The sequence below is a fragment of the Saimiri boliviensis genome, chromosome 17 (assembly GCF_048565385.1).
Source record: "Saimiri boliviensis isolate mSaiBol1 chromosome 17, mSaiBol1.pri, whole genome shotgun sequence".
Lineage (NCBI taxonomy): Eukaryota > Metazoa > Chordata > Mammalia > Primates > Cebidae > Saimiri > Saimiri boliviensis.
The window spans coordinates 58,899,521-58,917,923 of NC_133465.1; the positions used below are offsets into that span (position 1 = coordinate 58,899,521).

Genomic DNA, 18,403 nt, shown 5'->3' on the forward strand with positions numbered 1-18,403 from the left:
CTCTCATTTAATTCCAACATACGGTATTTACTTGCTCCAAAAAAATCTATGCCTTGTGGCCAAACCCCTGAACACAAGTCAACTTTTATATAATTATATGCTCTTCAACATGAGAAAGTCTGAAGAAATCAACTGTCAACTGTAAGGAGACAAGGCAAGTAAACAAACTGCAGTCAGGGAGCTTGGGTTGGAGTTTCAGCTCCAGCACTTACCCTCCATCTGACATAGGGCAATTCTCTTATTCTCTTTGAACTTCATTTTCCTTGCTTATAAAACGAATGACAGTTCCTCTATGTTATCAAGACATTCATAGCACAGAAAAAGTGCTTAGCACATTATAAGAACTTTTTGCATGGAAAAATTTAACAGACTAAATACAAATCTCAGAACAAAAGAAAAGGTAGCCAATGCATCAAGTTTAAACCATCATGCTCTGAAACAATAGCACTTTTTCACTGCTTCTTAGTTTTCCTGTTTATTAATTTGCACTACTTGAATTAGTCACTCACCAGAATGCTGCATCTTGGAGACCCATCATTTTCATCAGATTCTTACACTTTTTTCTCTCTTTTGTTACATTGAGTGATATAAAATACACAAATGGGGAGAAACAGAGCAAAGAGAATAAAATAAATATCTCATTACGAAGCAAATCTTTAGTTATGAAAGGTAATGTCTTCATAGTTATAGCAGTAACTGACATCAACTCCTCCATCACAGGTTGATTGGTTGTGATCTAAAGTAGAGTTTAAACAAACATTGTTATTATTTAAAGGATAGAAACTGGTGAACTATGAGTAAGCTCTGTATATTTACTAATGTCAGTTCTCTGATTTTTTTTTACTGTACTATAGTTAGGTAAGCAAAGGCAACTGGATGAAGGGTACATGGACTTCCCTGTGCATTATATTTGCAGCCTTCTGTGACTCTACAACCATTTCAAAACTGATTTTAAAGTTTTAAAATAGATATGCAATGTGTTCATTGGTCTGAATATCTGCTTTATTATATAACCACAGGAAACCCTGATTACATAGCATCGCTATGGTTTGCTCCTAAATTCCTGTTGAAACTTAATTCCCATTGTGATGGTATTAGGAGGCAGGGCCTTTGGGGCAGTGGTTGGGTCATGAGGGTGGAGCCCTCAGGAATGTCTTAGTGTCTTATAAAAGCCTAAAGGGAAGTAGCTGAGGCAGTTTTTGCTTTCTGTTCTTCCATCACATGAGGACACTTAGACACTATGAGGAATGGACCTTCACCATACTCTGAGCCTGCCAACACCTTGATGTTGTACTTCTCAGCCTCCAGAGCTGTGAGAAATAAATTTCTGTCCTTTACAAATTACTCAGTCTGAGGTATATTGTTGTAACTGTACAGACTAAGACAATTACCTTTCAACAAAATCTTGAGGTCTCTGGAAGTAGCTGACATTAATTAGTAGAATTTTTCAATCAAGAACTTACTTCTATAATGGCAGTATTAATAGCTGTTTGTAAAGCCACAAATCCTTCATTCCAGTATTTGGTCAATGTACACCAATGCTCACTATATCCAACCCAGCAATGAGCTGTAAACACAAAGAAAAGCACAGCCAACATTATGGGATAAGGGCAGTTGGAGAATATGAAACAAGTATTGGAGAGAAAACAATATAGAGGAGACTCTACCAGTGGACTTTTTGTTTTGTTTTGTTTTTGTTTGTTGTCTTTTTTTTTTTGAGATAGTCTCACTCCGTTGCCCAGGCTGGAGTGCAGTGAGGTGATCTCAGCTCACTGCAACCTCTATCTCCTGGGTTCAAGCAATTCTCCTACCTGAGCCTCCTGAGTGGCTGGGATTACAGGCACAGGCCACATCACCCAGCTAATTTTTGTACTTTTAGTAGAGACAGAGTTTCACTATGTTGGCCAGGCTGGTCTTGAACCCCTGACCTCAGGTGATCCGTGCACCTTGGCCTCTCAAAGTGCTGGGATTACAGGCATGAGCCACCATACCCAGCCCACCAGTAGACTTTTAACCACATAGAAAAAGGGAGCAAATGAAAGTTTTTAATACAGCAACTTTATTCTTGCAGACCACAGCATGCTTAAAAAGTCTTTGAAAATAAAAACGAGATGAAAGCAAACACTCTGCTCCAGCCATAATGGACTCTCTGTTTCTTGATATTCTCCATAGCCTCTCTGCAATCTGTTTTCTGGGCCATATCCAGGGTGCTCCCCTAATCTTGGAAACCAAATTACGTTTTGCACTGATTAAAGTGACTTGGTGGCTATTCTTTGCCTAGATTTACAAGATGCCACAGGATGTAGCCCTTAAGTGACTTCAGTTTCACTCTCCCATTACATTCCTTTTCATGTTTCCTGTTCAGTTAACTGATCTTCTTCCAGATCTAGGAACAGATGTCCTTTCTCACCTCAGGGCCTTCACAATTACTTTTCTTCTATCTGAAACACCATGCCGCTAGCACCTCACACCTGCTATTCATTCTGGTTTCCCTTTAAACATTATTTCCCCAGGTAGGACTTCTCTAATCCCACTATTAGGAACCCCTGATCTAAGTGCCCATGAAACACTTTTTCTTGTACTTGTCATTAATTGTTCAATGTCTTTCTTTACTGCTAAACTGTAATCTCACCTGAGGCTGGGTCAGTCTTGGTTACTCATGTGTCCTTTGACATATGCATCTACGTGCTCAATACACATATGCTGGATGACTCTACAATTTTTGCAGTCATCCTGTAGTAGGAACATATGATTGACCTTGAAATAAGTTCAGAAATGAAATGGCTTTCTCTATTTTTTCATGTGTCATTGAAAGCATCTCTGTTGCCCACCCTCATCTGTTCTTTATGTTGAAAACATGAAAAATGGCATAATGATATTTGATATGGAAAGTCACCTGAGAAATCGTCTTCTTTCCAAAGTGGAATGCTATATCCCTGAAAAAATCTTAACTTATAAGAAAAAGTTTCATTAAAGATGATTCCCACAGCAAATGGTAAATTTTCCAGAAGTATTTCTTCCATGAATGTTTTATTTGGTGCCCCAATGATATTGCTTCCTGTGAATTACAAGGTAAAAATAAACATAGAAAATTGTAACAGAGTTTTATTAAAAAAAAATGTGATATTGAACTGTTTCCCTGTATAATTTAATTAGACTTAAATTAAAATCATTTTCCATTTAAATCAAACTTGAACCCAAATGCTAGGGGGGAAATTTTCTTTTAATGATTTAGATTATATAATCAGAAGACATGCATAAGAAGTACATGTTTTCTTTTCATAATGACAAGCATCAGGACAAGTTTTAGGTTCATAAAAAAAGTGCCAGATTAAATATGCATAAGAGTATGAAAACAAGTCATTGCTGTAGTTACTATACAGTCATGGATTCCTTATTTCAGACTTACTGAAGCAAAGATAATTTACGTGACCTTTGCCTTATGTAGAAAACAATAGTTTAAAAAAAGTGACTCTACTTTTAATAGCCAGGAATTTCACTTGTCAGGAATGGAGAATTAAAGAGTAAATAGTCAAATTGTGTCCAATTTGCCCATTAATGAAATATGCATTTTGCTTTTGGTTACATAATGATCTCATTTAGAATAAAGACCTTTAAAGATGTTTACTGATTGTACTATATTCAGAACAGAATAATCATCAGATTATTCATTTTTACTTTTCAAAGTTATGAAATTATTGTTTAATAACCATGACCTACTGTATTTATTTATGTTTTTTCTTGAGATATAAATCTTAATCATTGTATTCCATGTTAAAAACACACACAACTTTCAATGACTACATTCATTCTAGATACTATCCTGCAGATCTAAAAGTATAAATCTGCATTTAGTTATATTCCAACAGAAATATGGACCTCCCTAAACTGGACTCCCATCAAGCTGAAAGTATTTCAAAGGCTAATTGTCGGGAGAGAAAGCAAAAACCTAAACAGATTTGTATGCTATTTTAATACTTAAATTATTATTGTAATAAATGACTGTAACTTCAAATTAACGTGTAGACATCTTATCAAAAGTATATAAACATATCAGTAATTTTTTTTTTTTTGCCACGAGTACACCTACCTTTCAAAAAAGGAGTACGTGCTGTTTTATTCATTATCTGTTGGGTTAAATTAGATACTGGTGTATATACAATCATTAAAGTGGAACTATTAAATTGATCTACCCTTCCCAGATCCTGAGGAGCCATTCCAGGAAACTGGACATTTCTCATGCCACTGGAAAACAGAGCAACACACAGTCCGAGAAGTATTGAGAGGCCCCATTCCTGTAATGCATTAAAAAAAAAGAATGAATTTAAGTTGCATTCACTTAAAGATCTCAGTTAGTATCAAATACTGCTGAAAACAAATTCCATTTGTGCTATACAATTATGTTCTTTCTGTTCTCCATGCCTCAGAGCATGGAGAATCAAATGAAAGATAAATACTGAGACAGGAGCCATATTTATCATTCTCTAATACTAGAACAAAACTTATGCATTAAATCACGAACTCCTGCAGAAGCCCTCATAGAAACTAATGGAGTGAATAAAAAATGACAATCTCTATATGCATGGCCAGTTGACTATAGAATTTATAAGACATGGAGCATTCTAGATAGAGTTCATGGTGGCAAACAGCAATGTTTTTGCCAGTTGTCATATTCTTGTATTATAAATTAAAGAACATGAAAAGGAACTGGCTGGTAGAGGCTACTACTATTGATGTTCACCATGTCAATCATCTTTCCTTTCCTCTTTGACACCATGCTAGACTACATTTTTGGCCTACTGAAATTAAGTGGAACTAAATGATTTCCTGGCCCACAGGATATGGGCAGAAGTGACATGCACTGCTTCCAGGCCTGGTTTGTGATTATACACAACTTTCTATATTCTCACTGTCTTGGTCCCACTGTTTCCTAATCTTCTGACTGGATGGAGTGGATCCTCTAGAGGTCTCCAAGGCCCGGTGTGATGGTGGAGGCCCATGGATGAAGTGTAGGTCCCTGAATGACTGTGTGGAGAAGATTTCTTCACCTACCCAACCTACTTTTCTTCCACCTACTTTTCTTCCACTAACTTTCATTAGACCATGAGGAGTTAAAAAACATTTGCTGTGTTAAGCCACTGAGATTTGGGCTAGTCACCTGTAGTTAGCCCACCTGCTTAATGCAAACTATCAGTGTTGTTAGTTGGTCATAATTCTTAAAAACAATCTTTGTGTAGAAAATTAATGTCCTTGAAAATAAATTCACAAAATTAAGACTTCTCCATTTCTTCTGGCAACATTTTTTTTTACTTCTTGGCTCTAAGTGTATAACATGTGATAGTAGCTCTAGCAGTTGCTGTAATTTACCAAATAATTAAATGTTCACTTAATCTCTTTTTATATGAGTAATTCTTTTAGTCTTTAATAATTTTATGTTATTCTTCAGAGACTGTTGTGTCTCAATTCAACAAATACAACTAGAGAGAACTGTAAAATCAATAAATCCAGTCTGCTAATTAAAAAACAGCATAAGAGAATCAATAGGTAATGAGACACTGTAACAGTGCTAACTGTGGAAAGAGACAAATTTTTGAACCTACCAATAAGCTCTCTCTTTTCATCCTCCATTTGATAAGAAAATTCCTGCACAGAAGTGCTTTAGTTTGCTGATACACACTTTTCTGTTTCATATTCATTTAGCCTATTTACTGAAGGAGAAAGTAATCATGGTGAAACACAACCTAGAAAAAATAAGTATAATAAGAAAAACCTTGATGATACTCTTGAGAAAAATATTTACTACCTTTAAAAAGTATAAACATAAATTTAAAATATTATTTTAATAATTTGTGACTCAAATTTCAATTCAAATATATATGCTTTAAGCTTTTTAGGGAAGTGGGTGATAGTGGGAAGACAAAGTGATTATTACAATTTTGCAATAACTTGGAATAATGACATAGAAAAGCTGTAATTCAAGTTCAGAACCTATAAGATAATTTCACATTTTTGGCCTCCTATGACAGAATTTTAAGTACATGAATAGAGTAATTAAATTAATTTCATCCTGTTAAGAGCCATTTCTTGTTCTTTACATTTAAATAGAAATCACAGTGCTAACCAAATTAACATCAAGAGTCTGATTACTTAAATTTGTCTGAATAATAAATTACATCCATTAGATACAACCTCAATAAAGCATTTTCTTGTAGTTTTACCTTCAGATTGAATCAATTTTTATCAAAAGAGTTAGGTTGCGAATCATAATCTAGGCTCAAACTACTTGAAACTTGATCTGAGATACAGGAAAAATAAAGCAATTTCTCTCAGTTTTCTGAATTCAGAAGTCCCTGAATAACTCAGGAAACCACAAAATTAGTTTTAAAAAAAGCAAAAAGAAATCACATGGGAAAGTAATTTTGCCCAAAGGTTTGCAAATAAAGAAACACAAACAATTTGTTTTAGTTTCTGTAACCTCAAAATGAAATTCTTTCATATTTTCACATCAAAATATTCAGATAATTCTCCCTCAGCTAGCACAGAAGCAATTTTTTTCCATTTTTCTATGTTACAATCTACACAATAAAAAATGGTTGAAAAAAAAAACCAGAAAAATTTAGTCTTAGGTCTTTAACATAAAACACACAAGAATTGGGAAACATCTGAAAAATAGATTGATTTTAGCAGTGTCCACCCGCATATTTGGCACAGCACAACAAAATAGAGCTTTACTTACTGTCAGGAAAATAATAAAAAGCACTCTAGAAACACTGTCAAAACCCAGTTCTCTTTTTGTCTAGGTTACGATTACAACTTCTTTATTGCTGCTTCTTCATTTATTCTTTAAATGGGTGCCTACTCCAGCAGCTCTTACACAGGCTGGTTTCTGGAAAGGGGTGTAGCCAGACCAAGCTGTACATGATGTTTTTTTTCTGTGTCTCTTTCTCCCTAAGCCAATTATTCTGCAAGGAAATGACTGCTCCGTGGTTGGTTGGGACTAAAACAAATTCTGTGTTTGTTCAATTGGCCTTTCAACTACAGGGATAAGGGGGAAAATGGTAAACAAGGAAAATGGAACTAGTTCTTCAAAAATACGAGACCCAGAGGGAGGCAGGAACAAGAAAGAGTAAAGACAGTAATTAACCAAACAAAGCAGTTAAATTTGTATGATAAATCTGTAACTATTTTCTTTTCAAGACTGATGAATAAACAGAATTGCCAGTTAGTTGTGTATTTAACTAATTCAGACTACATTAGCAGAATATTCTGGAGCTGATTTTTTTTCCTAATAAAGCCAAGCAATCCATAATATGCCTTGGAGAAACTCGTAGGATAGACAAATGAAGAATTTTTAACAAGTTTATTTCTCCCACCCTCATCACAGTGGATGCAGGATTTCATAATATATAAGAACAAAACAAGTCAGTGTATTGCCAAGGTCTATAAAACACAGAAAAAGATTCAGATAAATTTTTGTGCATGAAGACTAGAACAAACTGAAACATGCTCAATTCATAGACCATAGTCTGTCTCTCTTTGCTCTGTAAAGAGTTGCAAACTTTTTCTGACCTGCCACAGTAAATGGCAAAACAGGAAACCAAAGTCCATGAATTGGGAAATCTCAAATATTTGACATGGCTCCCAATCCACAGATGTTAATAATCATAAAGCTGAGAAACTTTCTGGAATAAAGCAGATAATTTAAACAACAACATCTACTACAGCCATGATACTATTGTGTGTGTGTGTGTGTGTGTGTGTGTGTGTGTGTGATGTGTGTGTGTATATATAAATTTATATATATAAATATAAATCTATATATAAATTTATATATATATAAATTTATATATATATATGAAATTTCTCTCCTTGGCAATTACTTCTGTTTTTAAAAATAGTCAACAGTGAAATGCCACTTTTTTTACACTGAAAATTGGCACAAACACAGTTAATAAAGGTGTTCTAAAGTTCTCATGGGTTGTGGGAAGGTAAGTCATAAACACTCTTAACATTTTGTATTAGTAATACAACAAAATTCAAAGTTACTTTTAAACCAACTGGAATACAGTTAAGATTTTTATGAATTTTTTATCATTGTTTGTTATCATTGTTTTAGACCCTTTGTACTTTATTTTAGGAATTATTTTCCTTCTGCTACTCTTATAATTGTGTTAAAAATCACAGCTATATTAATGATAATTATTTAGATTAAATATATATACATTACTTAAATTTCTTACCATTGTTTCCTGTGTATGCTTTCTCTTCCTTTTTCTTGACCTGTTGCCTTTCATTTATTTTCATTTTGGGGAGGCCATTTTCCTTATGTAATGGGACAATTTCCCCACAAATGGTGACCTAATATACTGAAGTGCCCAGCCTCCAGCTAGAAGGGCATGGAAATGGTGGGTAAAATATATCTCCAAATTGAATTTCCAATATATAGTCAAATTCAATAAAGGAAGAAAAAAAGATAAAGAATGTAAACAACAATGGAAGAAACCAAAAAAGACAGAAAGACATGTTTTCAGGTATTAAAACTGAAAAGGAATTTAAAGTTTCCCCTAAGCTGTGAGTGTCATTTCATACACTCCAGCAGTTCAAGGATATACTGAACTGAAAACCAGGCCTCAGGTATTTTAATGACCCTCTGACCTGAAATTGCTCCTGGAAAGGTTGGAAAGCTGGAGTTCATATTCCTGCAGGAATCCAGAGGGTTTATAGGACTTTCCAGTACTTATAAAAACAAACAAAAAACTAGGAAAATTTCACCTAGAATCTCAGGGAAGAGTATAGCTGTATTCTCTGCCCAAATTCTCACAGAGAGAGAGAGAGAGAGAGAGAGAGAGAGAGAGAGAGAGAGAGAGCGCGAGAAAGATCGCCCATAGAAAATGAAATCCCAAAGCACATAGAGCCTCTGTCAGGTAAAAGAGACAGGAGAGGAATCTGAATTTATTCTCCTAGCATAATAACATGTCCAGAGATATATCATAACAGTTAGTGTATATACTCTGGAGCCAAATTTGTATTCAAATTCTGGCTCTACCATGTACCAGCTGTGTGACCTTGCCCAATCCATTTAACTCTTACCTCCTCAGGTTTTTTTTTTAACCTCCCAAAAGTGGAGAAATAACAGTATTAACATACATGCTTATTACAGAGATTAAATTCATCTATGTAAGTAAAGTACATAGAACAATGAGGAAAAATTGTAAAAGTTCAAAAAATGTTACTTACTTTTGATACTTCCCCTCCTCCTCTTCCTCCCTCCTCCTCTTCCTCTTACTATCCTGGATTGTCACAGATAAAACACACAAAAAAATCCATAAAGATACATCCAAATTTCAGAACACAAAGAAACAGAATTAAAAGAAATATTCTTCCCAGAATATAAACTCATAATCAAAAGCCTATCATGAAAACAAATCAGCAGACCAAACAAATGAGACTATTAGAAACTAAGGAGGAAATTACCTCTTCCAAATGTGACTCATACAAAATTCTAAGTAGTAGTATTTTTAAGATCTTCTCCTTTTTTAATAATTATGTGTGTTTCTTTGGAGAACTTTGCTGATTATTGCACTTGGATTCAATTATTCTGTAGTCTATTTTTCTCATCTGGCCAATAGCTTTTTTCCCATTTGTGACTCAAAGAAGTCTAGATTCATCAGCATGGTGGTTGGACTCTGTTGGCAATTGATTAGGTCAGTGATACTTTTCGTTTCTTCTTTTTCCTTTTGTTTTTTCTGACAAGCTAACCTCTTTTTTTTCTTCTCTTTCATTTCCCTCTGTAAGAGATACAGGATTCCTCAGAAACAAAGGTCCTCTTCACTTCAATTACTACCACAGCCTGGAGATGGTTTTGGCTGAGTAGCCAAGGTTCTTGGTAAGACATTTTTCTTTCTGTGTGACTCCCCCTGGGCTGTTTGCAAGTGAAAAAATAAACAGAACAACAAAATGAAACCATATGGTAGAATGATCATTAGGCTGAGCATTTTCTTCCTTGACTAACTTCTCTGTTCTATTCAGTGATATAACAGGCTTTCCCTTAGTTGGATCATGATTTCATAACTCCCCTAGCCAAGGTGGAAGACAATAATATGATAGGCTTTCAAATTTCTCTTCACTTTCCACCTTTCCCAATCTAATCACAGATTGGAGGGGTATGTGTTATTATTTGGGGATTATAGTAAGAGCCTGGGACCTTTCTTAGTTCCATTTTAGCTGTATATTTCTGCCATCATTTTTTGTTTATGGAAATGGACACTTCACTTGGCAGTATTGCCAACAGTTTCTAATTCCTTCCTCTCTGAGTAAATTTCTGGAAAACTAGGGATAGAATGCATCGGTACAACTCCACACAATGACTCAGACATTCTAGGAACATATTTGAACTGATTATATAGATAACTGCTGTAATGGTTAATAATGAGTGTCAACTTTATTGGATTGAAAGATAAAAATATTGATCCTGGGTATGTCTGTAAGGATGTTGCCAAAGGAGATTAACATTTGAGTCAGTGGGCTGGGAAGGGCAGACCCACCCTTCATCGGGGTGGGTACCATCTAATCAGCTGCCAGCTCAGCCAGAATAAAAAGCAGGCAGAAAAACATATAAAGACTAGACTGGCTTAGCCTCACAGCCTACATCTTTCTCCTGTGCTAGATGCTTCCTAAAATCAAACATGGGACTCCAAGTTCTTTAGCTCTGGGACTTGGACTGGCTTCTTTGCACCTCAGCTTGCAGACAGCCTATTGTGGGACCTTGTGATATGTGAGTAATACTTTTTAATAAACTCCTACACACACACACACACACACACACACACACACACACACACACACGTATACCTCCTATTAGTTCTGTCCGTCTAGAGAACCCTGCCAAAGATATATATGCAACATTCTTAGTTGCAGCATTGTTTAAAACAGGAAAACTGAGAAACAACCTATATATCTTTCAATTTATTCTCAACCATAAAGTTTTGGTACATCCAAAGATGGAAATACTACATATACATTATAAAACAAACAAACAAAAAAACTGGCTTCAACTGACATAGGTATATAATAGACTAGGAAAGTGTGATGTTCATAGTATGATGTTAAGTAAGATCATTATATAATCATAGATATATTATTCTGCATGCATATGATAGAAAATGTATTAGCTAAGCAAGAGGATTTTTCAGTTTAGATTGTATAAATATAATTTTTATAGAAAAACATATTAAAAATTATTTTTAAAATTAATTCTCCGCTTTGACAATTTTTAAGTGTAGAATTCAGTGACACTAATTGCATTCATAAAATTGTGCAACCAGCACCAATGTCTAGTTCTCAAATTTTTTATAAACCCAGAGAGGAATTTTGTAACCACTAAGTTATAACTCCCACTATCTCCTTCCCCAAGCTGCTAGTAATCTTTAATTTCTTTCTGTCTCAGTGAATGTGCCTAATTTAGTAATAGATGCTCCATATGAGTGTAAGCATACAATATTTTCCCTCTGCATCTGATTTATTTCAAGCAAATTTTGTTCTATAAGTTTGCCACAAAAAAAAATTAAATGGATTGAGACACTGAGAAGTTATGGGCAATAAATGTACATTCATTTTATTTGCAACCATTGGTAGTTTTTTACCCAATCCAACACAATTCTGCATTTTCTGAAGCATTTGCTTCTGTATTCATTCAACCAATGTTTCATATTGCTCTGCTGCAAACGCTGCTTGTTGGAAGCATGTGAAAGTCAGCAACTGCATGTCAGCTCTGCTTCCGCTAGGTCTATCTTCTTACTGCTGCTTCTCACTTTAGGATGGTTCTGTGGCAGTGGTCCTCCTGTCACTTTTGGAACAAGACACATTTTGCATTGAAGTTGTGCCTGTCTGATGTCCTATCTTCCTAAGTGTTTCACAGGATACTTTTAGGATGACTTTTTCCGTTGGAATTCTGAAACCACAGGTTGTACAAGAAATGTGGTACCAACATCTGCATCCAGTGAGGCCTCACATTGCTTCTACTTGGCAGAGGTGAAGTGGAGCCAGCATGTGCAAAAATCACATGTCAAGAGACATACAGAGAGTGAGAAAGAGATGCCAGGCTCTTTTTAACCGTCAGTTCCCCTAGGAACTAACGGAGTGAGAACTCACTCTTAACTGCAAGGACAGCACCAAGTAATTCATAAGGGGATCCATTCCTATGACCCAAACACCTCCCACTGGGCCCCACCTCCAGCACTCTGAATCAAATTTCAACATAACATTCAGAGGGTCAAATATCCAAATGATGGCAGATGGATAATGACTTTTTCTACAGGTCAGAGAATAAAGTTATATGGATCTTACCAAAGACAGAGAGACATCATTTGATATCTGAACCACTTACCTTAAGACTCTAATAAAGAAGACATAAGAAAAGTCCATCAAAGTTTTATTTCTTTGTTTGTTTGTTTGCAGAAAGTGATTTATTTAGAGACAGAGAGAGAGAGAGAAACAGGAGAAGGAGAGAGAAATAAACAGCTAACTCTCACACTGAGTGAGAGAATCCAGAAAGATGAAATCCAGGAGAGGAAAGCAGCTTCCACACTGAGTGGGAGGGAATAGAGAGACGGAGTTTGGGAGGGGAAGACAGGCTTTCACCAAGGGAGTGTTCGTGGCAGGGGACTCCAGAGGGGAAATCCAGGATAGAGAAAAACAGCTTCCACCAACACAAGAGTGTTTGTGGAAGGGAATCTAAACATGGAGTCCCCAGAGTTTTATTTCTAAGAAATAAATTTGCATATAACTCAAATGTAACAACTCTAGTATTACATCAATACAGCTATTATATCAATGTAACAATTATATAACACAAAAGTGTTATAATAACATGGGAAATGTTTGTGAACTGTGAAGCAAAAAGATACAAAACATTACTATGCCTACTGATATTACCTTTGAAAAAGGACTCATAAAAAATACATTGAATGTAAAAGTTGGCTGAATAAAATATTAACTGTGATACTTTCTTACAGATTATGGTTATCTTCTTCCATATAATTTTAATATGTACTAAAATTCATGTGTTTATTTTATAATCAGAATATGTCATAATTAAATGTTCTGCTGTGCCATTTCATCAGCTTATCAGAGCTTCTTATGGTGAATGCCACATTAAATTAGAATCTGAGTAAACAATGTTCAAAAATAGCTGATACATTTTAAGTTTAGGCTAAAAAACTCATATTTTTATTTGTAAAATGTGCTCAGTGTTAATTTTATTGATAATAACCAAAACTAACCTAATATTATATGATTTTTAAGTATGAATAACATGTCTCATTTTGTTAATTTTGTATACTACTTTTTCCTATATTTCCTTGTTTTCTTCATCCTAAAATTTTAAAAAATGAAAACATTAATCATTATTGAATGCTTACACTATTGAATGTTTTCTTTTGTTAACTGAAGTAAAAGGAAGCATTCTTGTAGAATTATGGAAGCTAACAATGTAGTACGACCTAAAATGGAATGTTAGGAGGTTCTTCATTTTAAGGGTCTTCCTATGGGAGAAGTTTCCGTCGAACTGCTGCATCAATTTTGTCATCAATATTTCCCAGCTCCTGCTCTTTACAGAGTTCTAAGAATACCTAAGTAAGAGAAAATAAAAAAGATACAAAAGCCGGGCGCGGTGGCTCAAGCCTGTAATCCCAGCACTTTGGGAGGCCGAGGCGGGTGGATCACGAGGTCAAGAGATCGAGACCATCCTGGTCAACATGGTGAAACCCCGTCTCTACCAAAAATACAAAAAATTAGCTGGGCATGGTAGCGCGTGCCTGTAATCCCAGCTACTCAGGAGGCTGAGGCAGGAGAATTGCCTGAACCCAGGAGGCAGAGGTTGCGGTGAGCCGAGATCGTGCCATTGCACTCCAGCCTGGGTAACAAGAGCGAAACTCCCTCTCATAAAAAAAAAAAAAAAAAAAAAAAAAAAAAAAAAAAAAAAAAGATACAAAAATGTCAAGGTGTTTCTGAAAGATGGTTTCATACAGAGGTTATCTGGATGATGCTCTCTTGTTCAAAGAACGCACCTGCTCCAAAGTAGCTTGAGAGAAGCTGTATTCCTCCAGGTTGAAGGTGTTTCACTGCATTTAAAGAGACTGACATTAGCTTCAAACTGTTTAGATACTATAAGATATAGGCCAAATAATTACATTTCCTTGAAAGATAAATTAAAGAAGAGTGCTGATACGGCTAATAAAAGATAGCAATGCGTGAACATGTTCAATTTCCTATAAACGCTCTCTAAAAAGCTCCTTGTATCCTATTTTAGTAATAACCTTTTGATTCTTTACATGTATGCTTTGGACTCCAAATAAGCTGCTGAGAATAATTTATTCTATATTTATATATCTATGGAGAAGTCCACTCCTTGCTGGCTCCCTTTTAACAGATCTCACACTTCTACATTCTGCAACAATAGCCATAAATGCACAGTGTCTCTGCAACTAGTTCAGAAGCCCCTCCTCAGTCGTGACTTGTTACACCTCAGCCCTCTGTGTTTTCCTTCGCTGATCTTCACTCAGTCCTCCTGTTGTTGCCTCTGTACATTTGCTCCTGGTACTTTGTCTTTTAGAAACAGAGAGAACCCAAAAGCTCACCTTGATACTCTTTGGGACAACATTCTTATAATTATCCTTCAATTCTAAGCACTGATATTACGGTAAGAAACAGCCCTGTTACCCCAGTTCAGTCCTGCAGGATGGAATAACCTGACTGATCTGTGGTTGGGCTTCCTTGTCAGCACAGGAAGAATCATGTGGACCAAATCCACATGATTTGTGGGTTTGGCCACAAACAAACCACTTCATTTCCTTTGAGACTGTTAAGACTATTCTGGTTGGGATTTTCCAAGTTTTGACTGATTATTTAATTGTTCTACTTGAAAGTGTATAGTATATATTCTACATGAAAATATGCAACCAATACATAAAGTCTTATTTATATATACCCAAACTTACCTGGCTCTAATTTGAAAAAGGCCCAAGATAGAGGGTGGACATCCTCCACAGGTAACTTATGCCATTAAGGAGGAATATCTGTCAGGAAGAAGAGTGAGCTTTATCACTAAGTTTCAGTGTGATAACACTGGGGAGGAATTAATAGGAAAAGTAAAATAATTTTTCATAGTGTTCTTTAAATAAAAATGTCTGATTTGATAGAGCATGAGTTGGTGTGAAATAACGTTCAGTCATAAAAAATGTTATAACAACAAAAATCTGGTTGCCTCTAATTTTATGTTAAAGATAAATTTTGAGAAATAGCTCTGATCAAGAATCTTTCCCACTCAGCCTGCACTTTCTTATTGTACTATATTTCTTACTCACTCTCAAAAAGCAAAGAATGTTTGCATTACTTTTCCCTCTCTCATAGGAGAGATTGAGATTTTTTAATCTCTCCTAAAACAATTAAAATATGTTGAACGCTCCTGCTAAAAAATAATGATTGACCTTCACCCCCCTTTCATGTTGCACAATCCAATAAACACTCTTCAGTCCTCATTTTCATACTTCTTAAAAGCATTAAATAAAATTGTACACATACTCCTTAAAACAAACATACTCTTTCTCTCTTACCTTCTGAGACAACCACACTTATGATTTTCCTTCTAACTCTCTAGGCCTGCACTGCTTAACAGAGTAACTACTAACTACATGTGGCTATTTAAATTTAAAGTAATTAAAATAAAATTTAAAATTCAACTCTTCATCCACACTAGCCACATCTGAAGTATTCAATAGCTACATACGTGTAGTGACTACCATTCTGGACAACACAGATAGAAACTTTTCATTATTACAAAAATTCTACTGGCCAGTGCTATTCTAGATACTCCTTGGTGTTTGTTGGTATGGTTGTGGTGGCGGTGTGGTGGTACTATCCAAACAGGAAGATTTATTGTCTTCCTCAATCCCATCTCAAAGCTGAGAGTTCCTGGGGTTCATCAAACTCTCTTGACTTCCTATCTCTCTTCTTGGCCTCAACATTCTCCAATTTTAATGGTCTTCTACATGGTAAAAATGCCTCACTTTGTTGCCAGACCAGATCTCAATCACCATTTCCTTTTCTTGTGAGCCACAGGTCTACATCTCTGTATTTTGGCAGCTCCACTTAGATATCTCTTTACATATTAACTCATGAGCTTTTGTTTCATCCTTCATATCTGTAGAATTTATTCTTGACCTAAGTTCTTTAAATGTGCTGTTTCCTAGAAACAGTGTCTGTTACTCCTGTTCTTCAGCTGACCAAACCCTGCTGTCTTAAAGTCCTACCTCAATGTCATATCCTCAATTTGCATTTTCATTTGCTTAATACCTTCACCTCCAAAAGAGAACTTCATCTATTTTGTTGACTGTTCAACACACAGCCTGCAGTCGATAATAGGTGTCCAATAAATATAATAAATATTATAAAAATAAATGAATAGAAGTAGTAAATCAGAAAATTCTGTTCATCTTTCAGTTAAATTCAGCCTCATTCTGCTATTCACAACGGTTTGATTATCATTACTTATATCCCATGGCTGACCACATATAACTTTAAAAGAAACATTGGGAGGATCAAATGATTACTCGATTGAATAATTCCAGACAGAGTAAATCCTTCTCAAGCATGGAAGTCTGTGTTACGGAGCTCTTGATACAATTTATATTCAGCAAAATCCTGTAGGTGAAAGCATTGTTTTCACTGTCTACTTTTTTAAATCATTAAAAAGTTGATAGCTTAATTTATCTATACTTTGTTCTTAATCTCCAAGCCATTCCACCATTTACACAGATACATATGAATGCACACACACACCATTCACTTTTTCTGAGGTCTAAAACACTCACTGAAAATAACTTTTTAGTTTTTACAACACATCCTAGCAATCCTCAACTTGTTTTGTGATGAACAAGCCCTCTCAGTCTTTCTCTTCCTGTTTAGACTCGCAGAAAACTAAATGATGCTAACACTGGAAAACACTGATACTTGTCACTCAAACCAAAAACATCCTTTACCTTTCCTGCCCAGCAGCCTGTGGGAAAAATACAAAATCTCTGTGTGGAGAGGTTCCACCTGAGTAGGTTCTTTCATTTTTTATTTCTAGCAAATAATCTTTACCAAACTTGTTTTTCAGATGTTGAATGCAACCAATACACCTAGTTCAGGGTTGATAAAGAAAGAAAAAATACTTGTCTCTGAATTTCTTCCTCAGTACTCACTGTAGAGTAAGGTGTTTAATTATACATCAGGGAGTTGAAGAGCATCAGCTGTTGATAGCGAACTGAAACTCTCTCTACAAGAACATATCAGTCCTGTGCTGGCTCAGGACAGGCACCTACCTACCTTAGCGTTCCTGACACCATCGTGGCCACATGGCCACACACAGCCTTAGCCTCTGACATGTAATGGGTGGTCAAGAGGGCACCCCACTCCTTGGTTATAACAGTAGCCCGAAGTGTCTGCCTAAAAATAAAGTAAAAGATTGTTCGCATTTAGAAAGTAATTTGGGAAAATACATAAATAGGAAAAAGCATGAAATCTAAAGAGAAAATTTTATGTTAGGATACAAGAAGCTTGTATGGTGAAACCCCATCTCTACAAAAAAGTTAAAAATTAGCCAGGCATGGTGGCACATGCCTGTGGTCCCAGCTACTCAGGAGGCTGAAGTGAGTGGATCACTTAAGCCCAGGAGGTTGAGGCTGCAGTGAGCTATGATTGCATCACTGCATTTCAGCCTTGGTGACAGAGCAAGACCCTGACTCAAGTAATACAATAAAATAAATAAATGAATAATAAATAAATTAGGCTACAAGAGAAAATCTTTGCCATAGAGAAAAAGAATAAAAATTGTGCTACATTACCTAAGGATAGTACCATATTAATAGGCTTCATAAAAAGAAGAGCATTGGAAAATATTGATTAAAATAATCCACTATTAGGGAAAAAAAAGTTGGAGTAAAAAATAGAGAAATATCACACCATATGACTTTCAATAACTGAAAAATGAAATGGAAAAATAAAATACAGGGGGAAGAGGAATAAGAGAAGAAAAATCCAATCAAATATAATCAGGAGTCTATTTGGGTCTTAAAATGTTTATTTTTTCCTTCCTGGAGGAATTTGAATGCTATATTAAATTTCACTGAATTATGTAATAGAGGATGTGCACATCAAAGGTTAAATGGAGCACAATTTAACAAACGTACACACAAAAAACCAACCTAGATGAATTCTATTGACTCTGACACTTAATATTCACTCTCCTTACCACATTTGCTGCTGCCCCTCGGGGTCCATCCCGGTGAATGGCTCATCTAGAAGTACCACTGATGGGTTCTTCAGGATGCTCAGCATGAAGCACAGCTTCAATGAGAGGAACAGC

At 35.6% G+C, this 18,403-nt stretch overlaps 2 protein-coding genes across 23 annotated transcripts in view; both read right to left on the reverse strand.

Annotated features, from left to right (window-relative positions):
* Positions 1-13,589, reverse strand: part of ABCA6 (ATP binding cassette subfamily A member 6) — a 95,882-nt gene extending 82,293 nt beyond the window's left edge. For 7 of the 22 annotated variants that reach the window (XR_012514702.1, XR_012514701.1, XR_012514703.1 and 4 more), the window contains exons 1-7: positions 9,475-11,183; positions 8,241-9,290; positions 5,601-5,741; positions 4,091-4,295; positions 2,897-3,058; positions 1,464-1,567; positions 510-736 (exon numbers count right to left, since the gene is read on the reverse strand). Coding sequence is in view for 15 of the 22 variants with exons in the window: in XM_074388901.1 (XP_074245002.1) it covers positions 510-736; positions 1,464-1,567; positions 2,897-3,058; positions 4,091-4,295; positions 5,601-5,696 (794 nt within the window). In the remaining 7 variants the exon portion in view is untranslated. Of the gene's footprint in view, positions 1-509; positions 737-1,391; positions 1,568-2,896; positions 3,059-4,090; positions 4,296-5,600; positions 5,742-6,736; positions 7,761-8,240; positions 9,291-9,474; positions 11,951-13,418 lie in introns of those variants that run through there. The other 15 variants (XR_012514698.1, XR_012514697.1, XM_074388902.1 and 12 more) reach the window with 13 other exon arrangements.
* LOC101045064 (ATP-binding cassette sub-family A member 10) overlaps positions 12,414-18,403 on the reverse strand; it is a 53,256-nt gene continuing 47,266 nt past the window's right edge. The window contains 9 exon segments of the mRNA XM_074388015.1: positions 12,414-13,628; positions 14,067-14,118; positions 14,993-15,055; positions 15,057-15,074; positions 17,037-17,067; positions 17,070-17,115; positions 17,117-17,177; positions 17,365-17,484; positions 18,290-18,384. Coding sequence (XP_074244116.1) covers positions 13,530-13,628; positions 14,067-14,118; positions 14,993-15,055; positions 15,057-15,074; positions 17,037-17,067; positions 17,070-17,115; positions 17,117-17,177; positions 17,365-17,484; positions 18,290-18,384 — 585 coding nt within the window. The 3' untranslated portion in view covers positions 12,414-13,529.